The sequence below is a fragment of the Thunnus maccoyii genome, chromosome 6, assembly GCF_910596095.1.
Source record: "Thunnus maccoyii chromosome 6, fThuMac1.1, whole genome shotgun sequence".
NCBI lineage: Eukaryota > Metazoa > Chordata > Actinopteri > Scombriformes > Scombridae > Thunnus > Thunnus maccoyii.
The window spans coordinates 25,485,500-25,502,982 of NC_056538.1; the positions used below are offsets into that span (position 1 = coordinate 25,485,500).

The 17,483-nt window shown below is 39.5% G+C and overlaps 1 protein-coding gene across 2 annotated transcripts in view; it reads left to right on the forward strand.

The window, feature by feature from the left end:
• Nucleotides 1-1,641, forward strand: part of b3glcta (beta 3-glucosyltransferase a) — a 68,058-nt gene extending 66,417 nt beyond the window's left edge. For both annotated transcript variants that reach the window (XM_042414385.1, XM_042414386.1), the window contains exon 15: nucleotides 1,376-1,641. In XM_042414385.1, coding sequence (XP_042270319.1) covers nucleotides 1,376-1,543 — 168 coding nt within the window. In that variant the 3' untranslated portion in view covers nucleotides 1,544-1,641. The remainder of the gene's footprint in view (nucleotides 1-1,375) is intronic.
• Nucleotides 1,642-17,483: the final 15,842 nt, after the last annotated feature.

Consider the following 17,483-nt stretch of genomic DNA (forward strand, 5'->3'; position numbering starts at 1 on the left):
GATTCAGTTAATTAAAAATGTGCCGGCTATACAATGTTTAATTTATATCTGGTGTTAACAAACTGCTATTAATATGTAACATGATAAAAAAAATTGTTGATTTAGGTTAGAAATGGGGGTAAACCATCTTCAACTAAATGCAAACACTCCAAAGTCAGAATAACATGAGTTTTTTCCTGTTCTTCCCATTCTACCATACACTTTGATTGCAGCACCATGCCACGTTCACATCATATGAGATGGATGGTGGAGATGAGTGAGATTCCATGTTTATAGCTTGCTAGCATTCACATCATTGGTTATCTCAGAGGGTTAGAAATACTGTGTATCAACAGAATAGCGCTATATCCATTGAAATTGTATTTAATTACATTGAAAGACGGATTACAACTGACTGATGTGTCCATATTTTTGACTTCTCAGGCCCTTCCTAATTATTAAGTCAGATATATTGAGCTTTCAGAAAAATTAGAGCCTCCCAGGTGTAAATAGGACTTGGATGTTGATGTGAACAGTAATTACAAGTCAGAAACCGGTAATTACTGTAACTCCAATGTGATATGAATGCAACATTAGGTTGAAGGTGGGCGGGGCTTTGCTGGAAATTATGTGAAAGCACCAAACTCCATATGCCAATAACAATAGCCTTTTTTTCACAGCAGACTTTTTGACTCTTCATAGTAGGAGAAGCACAGGTTTTAATAATAACATTAACGAGGGCTCTGTTCTATTGAAGTGTCCTAGTAAGTCATGACAGTGTGAGATCAAACCAGCATGAACAACACCAGGACCCTGAAACTAGAAGAAAATGGAAAATGCAAATGGAATTCAGCCATCATTAATTTTATTATTTACACCTATGCTTTTCCTACTGTGACATGTCAGAATGTTGTTTGTGAAAATGGCCTTTGATAAGGTGTAATTTGTCCCACCCTAACAAAACAACAGGAGACTGAACGAGGTGTCAGATCAGTCCAAACATGCCCACGCAGTCCTGAAAAAAGGGCTAATTAGCAGAAATACGTGAAATCACCTGTGCAAGTGCAACATGAGTGTGCAGGGCCTTAAATAAGAGCCCAAATTTCTAATATATTGTATCTCTATATATTGTATCTCTTAAATGCAAATTGTAGGTGTGTCAAAGTCAAATAAAATAAAGAAAAAATTACCACTTACTATTTCAAAAACTGATTTGATGTTTAAAGCAATTTCTGTAAACATATAAGTATCCAGTTTCCTACTTTTCAGTATGCAGTATCTGTTTGAATGCAATCTTACACTTTCATGGTTTCACTTTTGCTCTCTGCAGTTCTTGTATGCAGTCTCTTGTGACTGCTTCCAAATATAAATTACTGTACTTAATCTTACCTTTCAGGCACGCCCAGAGGACTATGCCAGAGACTTCTTAGCTCACCAGGTGCCCATCTCTTTCCATAAACACTGGAACATCGACCCCATTGCTGTTTTCAACAAATGGCTTAAGGATGACTTGAGGGCAAAAGCTTCAGATGGACTTAATAAGAGCGCTAAAACGGAGTTATAATTTTAAGCACACAACTAGTCCTTATGAATATGTATGTATGTACAATGTGCGAGTGTATTTGGTGCAGCTAAAAGGCAGCATTAAAGCTCTGAAAAGCACTCAGCATGCTGAAGGTTTGTAATTACTCCCAAAATGTACCCAACATGTAGTGATTATCAGGATCCAACTGGTGCTCAAGCAGGTTAGCGTCTTGCCTTTATTCACCTCAACATCCTCATTGCATTTTTGGCCAAAATCATCTGTTTCTCAAGGCTCATTTTGCCCTTTTAACAGAGTCACAGGTTCAAAGAACCTGAGCATAATTTCATGGACATAGTTACTTTTAAAACATTAGCTGATACCCCGAGGTGTGCTGTAGAAATGGACCAAACCAATTTCTCATTTTCACATTTTTTTCTCACAAAATTAACTGTCAGAGATAATTAATTGGCAGACTCGATGATTTGCTGACAATTATTAAAGGTCTTTCAAAGACCTTGAGCCCTGGTTGAAGAATTAAACCTTTCTTCTGGCTGTTTGCCATCTTAAAAAATTAATTTGCAGCTTAAATGCTTCATTCTAAAAAAAAAAAAAGGAAGCTGGACTGCTGCCTCATAATGGTCACAAAAGCTTTAGAAAACCTAAGGATTATGAAAGACATATTAATTACACGGAACTAATGAGAATTTGAAATGTTAATATGGGAGCACAAATTACTGAAACACAGTGTCACACAGGAGATGTTCCTCTACTTTTTGTCAGCATTGTGATGCTAAATTTACACTGTCCTAATAGCACAATAGGCCGGCTCAAGTTCATGAAAAGTCTGTTAGCCTCGGGCATTGGAAGCAGTGCAATAAGTCAACTAGACATTTCCTAACACACATATGAATTGTAACCTATTTGCAGGAAACAAGTTAAATTCCTAGTGGGACTCACCCACACATGGAGTGATGAGTGGTGGTAAGACAGTGCTCTACACTGAGGGAAATCCTCTGTGTAATTCAAAGTACAGTAGGTCCACACAACATGCTTGCTCTGCCAATATTTCTAGTGTGTCAGCAGCAACATCCCAGTTGGGTCAAACTTTAGTGTTGAATTTTATTCTTTAATCCTTGTCCAAAACAGTAAAAGAGGAGGATGAGTGCATCACTGTATTACCTCCAAAAAATCCACCATGTCCTGTTCAGGTAAGAGTCTGAGTTGTATTTAGTTGTATCTGGATTTAGATATAATGAGGTCATGAGTCCCTGTGCAACCACTGACCTTCAGAAAAATCGGCCATACATTGGAATAAATATGTAAATTTTTGTATTTTTCATATTTTAGTTATTCACTGTAGTGCTGGATTATGTTTTCTAAAGATTTTATTTCCCTACCTGAAGGTCTAAATGCTGTTTCAAAGTCTTCTCAACACTACCAAGTATACAACTCTGGAGGGGAAATACTGGATTCTTTATTTCTATTTTACTTTGTTCACCCTAAAGACATGGAGTCCGCCGTGTGTAACTTCTGTAAACTCCCCTACAGATAAATTCCCTTATTCCCAGAAAATAAAACAAAGGACATGACCTCAGTGTTCTCAGTTGTGTGAGTGAGTTCTGGACAAAACCTCATTTAAAACATCAAATATGAAGCCATGAAAGTGGCTTTGATGACCATTTAAGTCACTAAAGAGATCACGTGCTTGAAAAAACACAACAGATGCCTACATTAACTAATTCCAATCATTGTGCCACAATAATGCTCCCTGAACTGTTCATTTTCTTTTTTGAAAATATCTTTCTTTTTCTTTACCTTTTATCCTCTTGATGACATATACTTAATGCATTTATTTAATTTAATTATTTTTTTTAAATTAATAAATATTGGAAGAATGTACAAGAAACATTTTGTGAAGAAAAGGCAAAATCTCTGAATGGTCTGCAGAGCTTAATTTGACAACGCTCATCATCACTTGAGCATTCTGTGTCAATTTGTTAAAAAAAACATTTTCTCACTTATTTCTACTGGTGTCTAGCCATGCAGAGAGTTTTAGTTTTATGGTTTTAGCTCTTGAAACACCCACCTCTGAGATTTCTGCCTCCAATGGTGTATTTCATGTGTGCAAAATCACTGAAAAAATGTTCTCTCTTTCCAGTGTTTTGGTTGTCATTGCAACCACTCTCTACTGAAGCAATTGTGAAAAACTTTGAAAATACTGTGAAAAAGCTAAGTTTTGTAATTTGAATGAACCAGCTCTGTAAAATTTCACTAGGTTAAATTGTGAGCAGAAGCGAGAAGGTTGCAGGTTTTATGTAAATTGACATCTCAAATCTACTGTGGCACTTTGCAGACACTCCATCTGCACCTGTTTAGCTTTAATCCTCCATTAGCAGCAGATTACAAATGAACTGTACAGAAAGTTCAGGTTGTCATACTTCAACGTCTGCCTTTACCTTTTTAAGTAAAGATCAGAGTTCACATGTCTGGATTACTATTCAACCCCTATTTGAATAAAAGCATGTCTGAGCTGTGGAGAGTCCTGGTTGGAGAGCAGTTGGAGGTTTTGAATTTTCATTTGGGGCTGTTTGAATATGAGTGTTTTTTCCTCAGAGGATTCACTGTGATCAGCAGGGCTGGCAAAATGGAGCGGATGAGAAGAGCTGCAGCAGTCAGTGCCATCACAAATCTCTTGTCACAGTCAGCGCAGCTGAGGCTTTTATCATAACTCAGTTTTCTCACTTGTTGCAAATCTGTTTTCCATCCCTTCAGGGGAACAACAGGGAGGGCAAAGATCTTATTAGCAAATTAAGCACAAGACAACCCCTACAGAAACTTCTTCCCAGTTACTGTAAGTGATCTCATGAAGTTAAAATGCAGCCAGTTGAAACATGTACTATACGATGTGTAATTTTCATATTTCTGCTGTAGCATTTAGCGATGACAAGGCCTGTCTGTTGGTTGGTTGTGTCATGGTGACTGCTGACTACTACTACTACTTCTTTTGGCATTTATGTTTTTCAGTGAAATGTCCCAGCAATGATTGGATGCTTTTCCATGAAATTTGGTTCAGATGTTCCTTTCCCCCTGAGGATGAATTATAATCACATTGGTGATCCCTTACCTTCTCATCTAGTGCCTTTTTATCATCAGGTCAAACTTTCACCTTCTCCAATACCTTGGTTTAAATACCTATTGCTATTCAGCTAATGTTAGTATGCTAGCACACTAAGATGGATAACATGGAGAACATTATACCTGCTATGTTTTCACACAGCTGCTAGTGTGGCTGTAGAGTCTTATTTTTGTTATCTCTGAGTTCCATTAATTTTAAACTAACCATAAATCATTTGGATATTTTGTGACATTAGTGAAAAAGTACTTTGTAAATTAGCAAGACACACTTTCTTTCAATCCACAATGTAACATTATGCATACTATTTCTGTGTATAAAAAAAACATGGTGTTTCTGTGTATGATTTTAATTTTGCTCCTTTCTGATTTGCAGTCATTCAATGAGTCGTATGCTAATAGCATAAACGTAGTCGTTTGTCCCAGATATTTGAGTAATGAACATGAAGGAAGCAGTGAAGAAGCTTATTATTACATAATCAGCAGAAGGGGTCATGTTGAGAGTGCAAACAAATTCATTCATAACTCATCATTTTTTAATGATTTCTCATTAATGTGAGACTATTGATAATTACGCTCTAATCCGTCTTTCTCACACATATGGGGCCAGAAATTTGCCAGTTTGATGAGTCAGATGTGTTATAGGGTTTGTAAGCCAAGAGTTTGATATAGATGCAGACACAGAAGCTTTAGAGGCATCTAAAATCTCGTTTTGCCCAGGGGAAATTCCACTGATGGCATCCAGGTTGTACTGATTTTGAACATTATGCATTCAAAAGGTGTTCCTCAGCAGGAGTCATCTCCTTCCTGGTCTATTTGGAATAAGAAAATCATGATAATGAATGTTGGCAAGACTGGCAAATTAATTATTTTTCATGTATATGTATAATTCAGTGATGCCCTCGAAGGGTAATATGATTGTGCCGGCACAATTTAGCCCCACAGAAAAACACTCGGTCATATTACAATACTGAATTTGAGAGGGTTTTCTTTTAAGAAGTAGATGTTAAACTTCAGGTGTGCTGGTAAATGGGCAGGTTGCAGTTAAAGCCAGGCCAAGGACAAGTGTTGAAAGTCAAAAGGCTCTTAACCACTGGTTACACAAGATTGGTTTTATAGCTAGTTCAATAGTAAAATAAATAGCATGCTGTCATAGTGTCAGGCTACTGATAGTGATTAAAATATTTCTGAACACTTACACTCCACCAGCTGCTTATTCCAAGAGCAGAATCAATTAGATCAAATAAACTTTATCGCCCTTGTGGGGAAATTTGTCTTGGACATGGAAGTCACAGCAGAAAGCACACAGAAACAGTCAAAGAAAACAGAAATAAAAAGCAAGCAATGCTGGACAAAAGCACAATATATCCTACAGAGACTGCAATTAACGACATACATTGTTGGGGGGAAAAAAGCATTATTGTACAGAGCCAGTGACCATAAAACAATTAATAGGATATAAGGAAAGGAAGGGAGGGATAGGAATGTGAAGCACTGTGTTTGTGCAGTGGAGACTCAGACTATCATTCTGAGTTAATCAGTTTTATTGGCAGGGGAACAACAGACTCCTTGTACTGTATCTGCTCAGGCTGCAGCATGGGACACTGTATCATCTGCTTGATGGGGGGAGATGGTATTAGCTGTCCAAGATGTGAGTGGAGTCTGCTGATATATTATCTAGTATACACTTGTATTCTTTGTGATCAACTTTTTATTGATATAACAATAAACTAAAAACAAGACAGACAGCTGGAGCGAGAGGTAAACATCCAAACAATAAACTCCAATATTGAACTTTGTGTGATCTTAGTTATAGTTTGACCTGAATGTAGATGGTTTTTACATAGTTTTTCACAATGTTCTCATGGCCTAATAAACAGGATTTCTTCACTTCAACAGCTGTACAAGGATGTAGCAGTACAGACTGACTTTGATGACTCTCCTTCATCCTTATTAAAAGTTATTCTTGAGGAGTCTATCAAAGATGTAGGGACCACTAGTCAAGACATTTCTATTTTGCATTTGATTTGAATGTTTTACAATCCTTTTCATTACAAACGATAATAGCAATTGTGTATATATATATATATATATATATATATATATATATATATATATATATATATATATATATATATATATATACATATATATTTCAGTGAGAAGTTGCATCTTTGAAAAATGTACATGAATTTCAGAATATCTTAGTATTTGGTATGTCCCCTTTTGCTTTAATGGCAGCATGCACCTGAGCTGGCATGGACTCCACAAGTTTTAGCAAAACCTGATGACCCATTCTATCCCAGCATGATTTGACAATGTTCAAAAGAGCTTCCTGTTTGGTTTTCTCAGTCTTCAAGTGCCTCCATAAATGTTCAGTGGGGTTGAGGTCAGATGACTGTGGAGAAAAATCCATGACAGTCAGGACTCCTTGGTCTTCTTTGGTCTTCAAGTAGTTCTTGCAAAGCTTTGAGTTGTGTTTGGGATCATTGGAGTCAATTTGGTGCAGGTGTCCAACTCCAGAGTAGGCAAAACATCCCAGACTTGAATATTCCCACCACCATGTTTCACTGTGGGTTTGATACACTGCGGTTTCATTCTCTCTCCTGTTTGTCTCCTTACATACACCCTTCTGTTACTGCCATACTTTTCAAACTTGGATTCATAAGTAAATAGGACTTTTTCCAGTCATCCACTGTGAAATGCTGGTATCTCTTAGCCCATCCCAAGTGTTTGGCCTTGTTTTCCCTCCTGAGAAGTGGTTTAGAAACTGCTACTCGTTCTCTGAGACCACCACAAGACCGCTTTCTTTTGACAGTACTTTTGCTGATTGGAGTCGTTCTTTATTTAGCCAATTCTGTATCTGTGATGAAGTTGCTTTTCTATCTCTCCGGGAACTAAGCTTAGTGTATTGATCTTCTGATTGATCTTCTAATGGTGTGGTCACTTATAGTCTGCCTGATTGTGCTTTGGATACAACTGATCCGGTTTCTGCAAAGAGTTTTAGAGTTCCATGCACTGCCCCTTTAGAAACCCTTAGCCATGATTTGATACTGAGAAAGCCCCTCTTTGCAAATAATAAGAATTTGACATCTGACACTTTCAATTAGTTCTGATGCCATGTTTCCCTCTATCACAATGCTACCTAGTAATCAATGATCTGCTGGAAACTTGAGGCAAAGCCATATTTATAACAGGTGACCACTGGCTGAGAAGATTAAATCCACCTGAGTATCATCTGAATACATGCTTAAATGAAAGAGATACAACTCAAGGAAATCTGACCTTTTGTACAAAGGAGTTAAATTGGTCAGTGCCATAAATTTGCTTAAATTGATTGCTGACCTAGAAATAGTGCATAATCTTAAATATGTCTTTTTTATTTTACATGTCATAGCTCATTGTGTTTTTAAAAGTTTCTGAATCCTCAAACTTTCTGATTATTTCCAGGTTAAATGAAGATATAAATTTTTGAAGTGGTCTCGAATTTTTGGACACCCCTGCATATAATGCTTAACAATTTGGATGTTGGGAGTGTTGTTGTTTTTTACAGGCATTTTTATACTGTAACAGATAATGAGGTGAAGCTGACAGCAGGTCTGTTGACAGTCATGGGCTCAGGGAAAGTATTAATTTTAACAAGCTTAGTGTATTAACTGAGAGGAGTGGGAGCACTTGAATATATGAGGTTTCACCTCTAGTCCCAGCAAACGTACTGTATGAGCAGCACGTATGGAGGTGTGACACGGCTGCAGGATTAGGGGAGAGTTTTGTATTGCTGTCATAGAAAAAATTTGTATCTTCTGATTCTGCTCCAGTATCATTTCCCTACAAGTAACACCAGGTTATTTCTGCCTACTTTTGGTGCAGTTCATGCACTGTTACAGGGGTTTGTCTCTTACGTATATTGCAGCAGTTACACTTGAATCACTGCATGGTGTGGGCACCTTGTGGTTCTGCAAGTTAAATGGTACTTTATGGATAAATGTGGATACATTTGTCCTCTTAATTTGACCCAACCCACATTTTTAAAGAGCACTGGGCTGCCATAGTGCTGCACCTAGGGAGCAACTCCAATTCTGAGGCCACTGTCCTTGACCCAGGCATATTATATTCAGGTTGTGGATGTTACAATAATACTGTTCAACGCTGGTCTGTTCTTAAATACTGCAAGAGAGGATATCGCCATTATGTTGATGGTGAGTATGAAATAACCAGAAAACAAAGGGTGCAAAACAGCATAGTGTGCATGTGCCTTCATACTGTAACTGATCAATGAAACAACAGGCTGTGATGAGACTAGTCAGAATTCCTCCCACACATGTTAACCCTCATTTATCTTTGAGACACAGATAGCAGAGAAAAATGGCCACCTGTTCACTTTCATCTCTGCATGAAATGTAATTATTTTGAAAGGTGTGGATAAGTCAGAGAGGCACAAGTTCCATAAGTCGCAGCTATAGTCTCTGATATGAGAAGAAAACTCTGAAAATACAGCAGTTAATTTGACTTTTTTTGCTTAAAAGATGTGAAGTCAAGCTAGGATTTGGTATTTTTTGATCTGTGCCAATGTGGCCTGGTGAGACAGAGGATCTATCCAAGAATAAATCTGTGAAAATATTTAAATGATGATTGCCTAAATATTCTCAAAGATATTGTTATGTGGGGCAGAGCAGGTAAAACCAAATGCAGACACAGGCAAGGCGAGGAAACAGGATATAATAACAACAAGGGATTTATTTAGAAGGCTGGGGAAAGGGAACGCAGACCTGGTGAAGCTTGGACTTATAACTGGGGCTAGGGCTGGAAGCTGGGAACCAGAGGCTGAGGCTTGGGCAGGTGGCTGGTAAACTGGGGCTAGGGCTCGGACTGGAAGTTGGGAACATGGGGCTGAGGCTTGGGCTGAAAACCAGAGAGAGCAGGAGTCCAGGGCAGCAAAGCAGGGAAGCAGAGCTGACGAGACGAGATGAGGGGCCGGAGACAAGCTGGAACCACAGCAGATGGGACTTTGGGGAAACAGGAGGCAGGGTTAGGCCAGGGAAAAAACAGGCAACAACAGGAAAACTGGCAATGCAGGAAAAACAGCTCGAAGCGTAGATTGACCGGTGCAGAAGCTGTGATCTGGCAGGGTGGTAGTGGCAGAGCTGGGTATTTGTAGGGAACTTTATAACAGTGATGAGGTGCAGCTAGTGTGGCTCTGCTCTGAATCCAGCACACCTGTCTAGATGGAGGGTGGAGGGGGCCTGGCGGCATGATCTAATTAGCAGAAGGGACGGGATTCCATGACTGGAAGACAGGGCAGATGGGCACAGTTGCTCAGGAGGGAGACAAGGAGGCAGAAAAGATGGGTGGAGTTGCTCGGGAGGGTGACCGGAAGGCAGGACAGATGGTCGATGTTGCTCCGGAGCGACCAGGAAGTAGGACAGATGGGCGGAGTCACTCCGGAGGGTGACCAGGAGGCAGGAAAGATGGGTGGAGTCACTCAGGAGGGCAACTGGAAGGCAGGACAGATGGCCGGTATCGCCATGGATGTCGAGCAGAAGGATGACCAGACCAGTGGAGCCTCTGGAAGATGACCTGGAGGCCAGTGATTTAGACGGGATCGCTTCAGAGCTGTATGACATAGGCGGGACCGCTCTGGAGGTTAACCAGATGGCTGGAGTGCAGGACCAGAGGCCGGCGGCTGGACTGCAGATCCAGAGTCTGGCTGCTGGCAGACAGGCAGGCGACCCGATGGAGTCAGAGGAACAGGAGACTGCTGCAGCTCAGCAGGAACAGGGAACCACTGCAGCTAAGCAGGAACAGGGAACCACTGCAGCTCAGCAGGAACAGGAGACTGCTGCAGCTCAGCAGGAACAGGTGACTGCTGCAGCTCAGCAGGAACAGGAGCCATCCTGCTCAGGAGAAGCAGGATGGCTCCTGGGGGCTAACAGGCTTGGAAGCCGGATGGCCACTACTTGGTTGTTCAAGGGAGGAATTGGGAGACTCTGGGGAAACAGCGGAGGATGGAATGTTGGGCCTGGGAGGAACAGGGTTAAAAGTGATGTCCCACCTGGAAGAATCCACTCCCAGGGCCATCTCAGGATCCATCTTCCAGATGGCAATCAGAAGCCTAAAACATTCTGGCTCTGTATCAAGAAGAATGTCTCTTGGTACACCAAAAGCCTCACAGGTACTCAGCAGGCTGAGCAGCTGAATGACTGCTGGGTTCATGTCTTTGGCCAGATTGTGCTCTTATGTGGAGCAGAGCAGGTGAACCCAGGTGCAGACACTCAAGGTGAGAAAACAGGGATGTAATAACAACAAGGTAGGTTTATTTAGAAGGCTGGGGAAAGGGAATGCAGGCCTGTGGAAGCTTGGACTGGTAACTGGGAAACTGGGACTGGGGCTGAGGCAGGTAGCTGGGAAAATGAGGCTGGGGCTTGGGCTGGAAACTGGGAAGAGCGGGAGTCCAGTGCAGGGAAGCAGGGCTGACCACACCAGACCAGACCAGACCAGAGGTTGGAGATGGGCTGGAACCACAGCAGACGGGACTGCGGGGAAACAAGAGACAGGGTTAGGCCGGGGGGAAAAGCACACAACTGGTAATGCGTGAAAAATGGCTTGAAGTGTAGACTAACTGGTGCAGAAGCTACAATCTAGTTCTGTCTTTGTTAGAGGTAAAAAAAAAAAATTAATTGGAACAATTTCAGAAAACTTATCTCTCATCTCATCTTATGGCATGTTGTTTGTGCTGTTTTTTTATATGCATAGTTAAATCAATCAGTGATGTGTGATAGAGTGACAAAAATATTGCTGTCTTTATCTGCTTTGTCCACTCACAAGCTGAAAAACTTCACATAGATGGTATTTTGCAGACATCACTATTATTGGTGATGTTATGCCTGAGCAATAAAACAAATAGAAGAACTCCTTCATGACATTATCTATGCAGTAAATGTATGATTATGGTATCTGAGTATTTAGATATTTGATTACTAATGACCTATTGACATTTATTGTCACAACCAAAATGCAAATTAAAAACGTACAGTTATCGTTCTACTTTATAAGGAAAAGACAGTAGAACAAAATTATGCTTTGTGCACATAATATTCAGAGTGAATGTGTTAGACATGAATAACAATACCTTGAACTTATGACCTGTAGCCAGAATAATATGGTGTGGTGGAAGAGGGAAGAGCAGAATTGAAACAAGTTGCAATGTGCATTTTAATGAAGAACAGCATTAAATATGGGCAACTTGACTGCGCACAAAAAAAATCCAAAGAACAGAAAACTGCTAGTTGTGTTTGGCTGCAACCACAATGAGTTGGTTGTTGGTTCTTTGTCTTACTTGCGGATGTTGTGTTTTCACAAAGCACGTAGGCTAACACTCATTAAGCTTTTGTTAATTTGTGAATCTGCATAGTGACGGTGGCACCACACAGAGAAAGCAAAGCTCATGAATACTCCCTCTCCTGCTTTGTATGTTGACAACTGTCGGCAAATATCAAGCAGTGTGGTGGCTGCAACAAAACAGCAATTTATTTCATGCACAAATTATCTAGATTTCCTGGCTGGTCTAGTCTTTCTTAAACTACCAAGCTGGTATCATCTTGTCATGAATTATGTGCATGTTTTAAGATTATTTCATGTTCTTCTTGCATCTTCTGGTCAGATTGATGGGAGAGATGATGTAAGATGCAGTAAAGCAAAGTTTTAAATTCAAGTCTTGATAAATATATGTTTTTAATATATGCAGTTGTATGGCTTTTATCCAAAGTGCTCATAAGTGCACATGTTTTTTTAGCAGGGATAGCACCAGCAGGAACTAAATCCATAAATCTTGCACTCTCATATAAGACCAGATCACAAAGCATCTGTTCCTGCTGTACTGTAAAATAAAAGCAGGAAAACACACATATGAACCATCAGGCATGATAAAGGAAAAACATTAATTGCTGGATCCATTAGCGCCTCAGATGAAACTAAAATAACAGAGTACAAATATACAAGTTCAGGCTACTTTATTTATACCCGTGGGTAGATTTGGTTTGTAGTGGGAGAAGAACAGGCATTCATCTAGACACACATTTTACAATCAGTACAGACAATAGACAAAGTGCTCAAGGCTCCAATAAATCAAAAATACAAGGTAAAAATAAATAAATAAATGTTGCTTCTATAGCATCTGTGCAATGTAAAACTTTAAATAACAACTGCCATTATGACTCTTGAGAAGCAGGGGTCCACTTTTCTATTTTTTCATTCTCTGTTTATGGAGGACCGTACTGCAGATGTAAGAGCTGTAGTTGTGCTTCTACAGCATGAAGGTAATAAGATCAAGCACCAAGTGAGTTTCCTTTCAAAGCACTCTGCCCTCCAGCAGCAGTGGTATGAAACTATAAAGTCAGAGATGTTTGTCCATTTTTGTTTTTTTGTTTTGAGGCTAGGTCCGTTTTTAGCCCCTTCAAGTTTCAGCTGATCACAATCCTCTCATACTAATGAATTGAATGAGTCAGTGACAGAAACAAGAGGCTGAAATTGGTTGGAGTGAAAACATTATTTCCCTGGAGTGTTTGCATCTCCAGTTTCACCATATGATGAATGTGAAAGAATAATTATGGTGAATCCTCAAGCATGTTTGAAATTTTAATCAGAGCAATGAAACTTTCAGTGGTTGCTGTGGATGTGACTGGTGTAATTCTTCCATAGGCACACTGCCAACATTTTAGCAGAAAACTACATATAACAGACAGATAGTCAATGAGTCAGTAATAGAGTATGAATCTAGTTATATTAGTGTCCCATTGGCCATTAATATCACTTAAATTGACGTCAGTATTACATTATCTTTATCGTTTCCATTATTATTGTTCTGGCCTCATGAAAGTCTAGCCTCATGCAAATTCATACAGCAGCAATGAAGCCAGAGTGCAGAAACTTTCAACAGATCAGTACAAAAAAGGGAAAGATGTAATCAAGCAAGACATTTAAAGCAGAATGAAGTTCTGTTGTTTCATCTGTCCTCTCCGCATAGGGACTTTGGAGTCATACTGACTGTCTATGCTTTTGTTTTATGTGGTAATATCACTATGCTCTATAATCACTTGCTGTTCTGTTTACTTGCCTTTATCAAAGCTGTTTTAGTGGTTTGTGATTCCTGGAGTTTTCTTTTAAACAAGAGTAGAGTCAGCATGCTAACATCAACACAATGGCAATGCTAACACGTTGATGTGTAGCAGGTGTAATCATGTATACAATCTTAGTTTAGCGTGTTAGCATGCTAACATTAGATAATTACGGGGCTACAACTCTCACGCATTGACCTTGAGATTCACGCAATTGACACTTTTCACACACTCTCACACCACACGTCCATTTCCTCACACAGTGAAAAACAAATTCATTCATTCACTAACACCATTGTGGCGCGAAAAGAGGATACTGACAGCGCAGGGACAGAAAAGACAGAGCAGCACAGTGCAGCTATTCAGACTATCAGGGGGAAGTGAGAAATGTACACAAATCTATTATATAGTAATTTATTCTCATGCATGCTGTTCAGAGTAATCTCAGTCAGCGTCTTCTCTGGCAGCAGCACAGCGTCTCTCCCTCGCCTCTCGCGCTGTGCACATACAGGCAGGAGTTGGCGTGAGATTTGAGAGATTGATTTGAGACAGATTAGAGCATTTTGGCAACCCTGTATAATGTTAACTAAAAATGTAAAATTATATTATGTTACTAGATTTCAGAATTGAGGTACTTACATTCATGATTTTGCATGGGCATACTAACTTAAGCTTTTATTGGGAATCGCAAGAAAGTTTCAGAGTGACAGAGACACAGAGCGTTACCATAGTAACCATTGTAATTCACTCTCATCACCACCACTGGCTCAAATCAGTGCAACTCCAGGTTTGCTAAGGCTGTTTCTCAAGTGGAGCAGGGTTGGATAAAAAACATTTCAAATATCAAATAGCCATTCTTCTAAAATTTCCTGTTTCCTGATCCATCCAATTATGTACTGTTCTTAATGCATTCTTGGTTTTCATAGCACCCTCAATCTAAATAATCTAGACTAGTGCAGGTGGCTGTTTCTTGACTTAATCCAAGATTAGGTAATTATGTATCTTTCCAAGTTTGCTCCCTTATACGAAAACATGAACAGGCACCATGCATAGACCTGTTTACTTCTATTTGGATAGCCTGAAATACTAAACTGGGGGTTGACAGGTGAACGGGAGCGACTTGGTTAGATAGATGTTTCTTATCCTATGTTTTGAAGAAAAATATGTGTAATATCTGCAGTGGATATGAAATGAAAAATGATATCACTGGACGCATGAAAACTTTGATTTGGTGGCACTAGAGGAAAACCCAGGGGATAACCAAATCTGTTGGACATCGTGGATACCAATCCATCCAATAGGTCCAAAATGGTGGATCAACCAGCAGACTGTCATTGCCACGCCACTAGCGTGACTAAAAATCTTACACCATTCTTGATTCTTGATTCAAAATTCTTGAACACTTAACGCTTACTCACTCTAACATACTCACAGAATAGAGAAAGGCAAACAAAGTTCAGAGGCAAGTAAGCATGTCCTTATTGCTTGTGTTAACCTTTTCACCCGGACATGATTGCTTTGCCAAAAGTTGTGATGGATTTTTATTGTAGTGCAGTCACCTCTGGACTGAGAGGCTTAGTGGTCTGCTGAATGTTCACACTACTTATCTAAAGCAGTATTAAAAAACATCACCAATGTAATTAGCAATGCATTTGATTGTATTACTGGGAATGAATATTGTACTGTTAGAAATATGAGACAACTACCTCCACATGAAGATGAATAAAGACTGAACATATTGTTTGGCTCTATTTGGTTAACTGAGATAGAATTACACATCATGTTCATGAGTAGTAGCAGCATTATAAGTGCTGCAAGAACATTAAAAATATATTGTCTGTGCTGGTGTGTAATTTGTCTGCATTTGCTTCTCTGCAAATGTATGGTGTGGCTGACTGTGTCTCTTAATATTATTAGTTTGCATTCAACTTGGCTTCTGGGAGAGATTTATAGTTACTGATACAGGCTTTGATTGCAGTTGACCAATCAGGTTATGTGAGGCAAATTGATGGAAAAGACAAAAGGATGATACATATTCCTGCAGTTAATGATTTTATATCACATGTCCTTCATCCTTGAGATCCACACACACAAATCAGAGGACACATTAATTGCCCTACACATAATAAGAAACATGCAGAGCAGATTACTGACAGCAAATCTAACATACAGAGACAGATGTTTGTGCTCTTTCAGTAGCCTGTCAATCAATGGAGGTGGGATTAGAGATTGATTTTAATATAAACAAAGACTCTTTGTAACATATTATGACAGTTAATGTTGTCTAAGGACACATATATTACAGTTTATGACTCTGTTTTGGTTATCGTCTGTGTTGCCTTTATATAAATAAACACAATGAGAAGATGTGTTCATCCAGACAGACTTGTTTGCATCTTCAGCTTCTGTGGATGCACTCAGTTATTGTGGGTTATACCATGCCCAAGAATATCTTCCTTCTGCAATTGATTTGATAAGCCCATCTGGGTATCTTTTTTTTTTTAACCTTATAATTTTTAGCCGTATTTCTCACAGCAGTCTCATAACTTGAAGGTGCATTGTCTTGTGGTGTGTTATATTGCCAGAGAGGCAGATTGTTGATAAAATCAAAAATAAACAAGCTACCTTCCTGTGCGCTTTTGTGCCAGGCGTGGCCTGCTGTCCCTCCTGGGGGAGATTAGTGGGTAGAGGACATATTGAAACCAGACAGAGAGGGGATGATGAATTGGAGCATCATTTCCAGGAAAATGATACACAACGCTCACCTCTGCTTTCCCATACCGTCCAAACAGTGAGACTGATGCTGTTCATGCGACCACAGATGTTTCAGCTGCTTCCCAGCTGCACATCAATGTCTATTCTCTCTATGGACTCATTTTTGCTGCCTCACATGGTAAACAGGCAAAAAGAATTACATACCCATCATAACAACATCAAAAACATCAAGGTCAGAAAGAAATCAGGTGCAATAATCACAGATTGTGTAAATTAAACCAGAATTAGACACAGAGATGTAAATGTCATGATATCATTATCAGGTGCAAAGATTTCAGCCCAACAGCAGTGAAGTGGAAACACTTCAATCATCTTTGATGGTGACAGTAGACTGATGCTCGGCGTAAGACAAGACAGAACAGATGAGTCTGATTTCTGCGTACAATGTTTATAATCACTCACCTAAATAACATTACATTAACAGTTTGACAAGCCTGCCTAATCCACTTCTAATAAAAAATGACAATGTCCAAAGTAGCCACAAACGGAAAAAAAATGCAAATTGAACAGATCCATCATATGTATACAGATATGAAAGTAATGTATTCTGGAAGACTACACAGTGGCACTGCCTCCTTGAATATGATAGTGACGCTGGCATAACAGTGCTACTATATATAGTATGCATTTTAAGTCATGAACTTGACTGAACTTGCTCGTCTAGTCTTTTAATTGTTGACTACAACTGTCTGCGACAAGTAAACAAGTGTATATATAAATAGCCAAGAACATCTGCATGTCAAGTAATCATGATCAGGGAGTAAAGCTCCACTTCCCTTACAAGTCACTTCAAGGCTACTTTGTTGTGTGTGAAACGCTGACCACACAAAATGCACTCAAACGAGACAGGTGTGACTCTACTGATGTCCTGACCAGCAATTGGCAGTATGTTTTGTTGCTAAACCTAAAGTGGAAAGAAAAACCTATTAAAGTCCTCTTAGTCGTGCAGAGCATGGTGG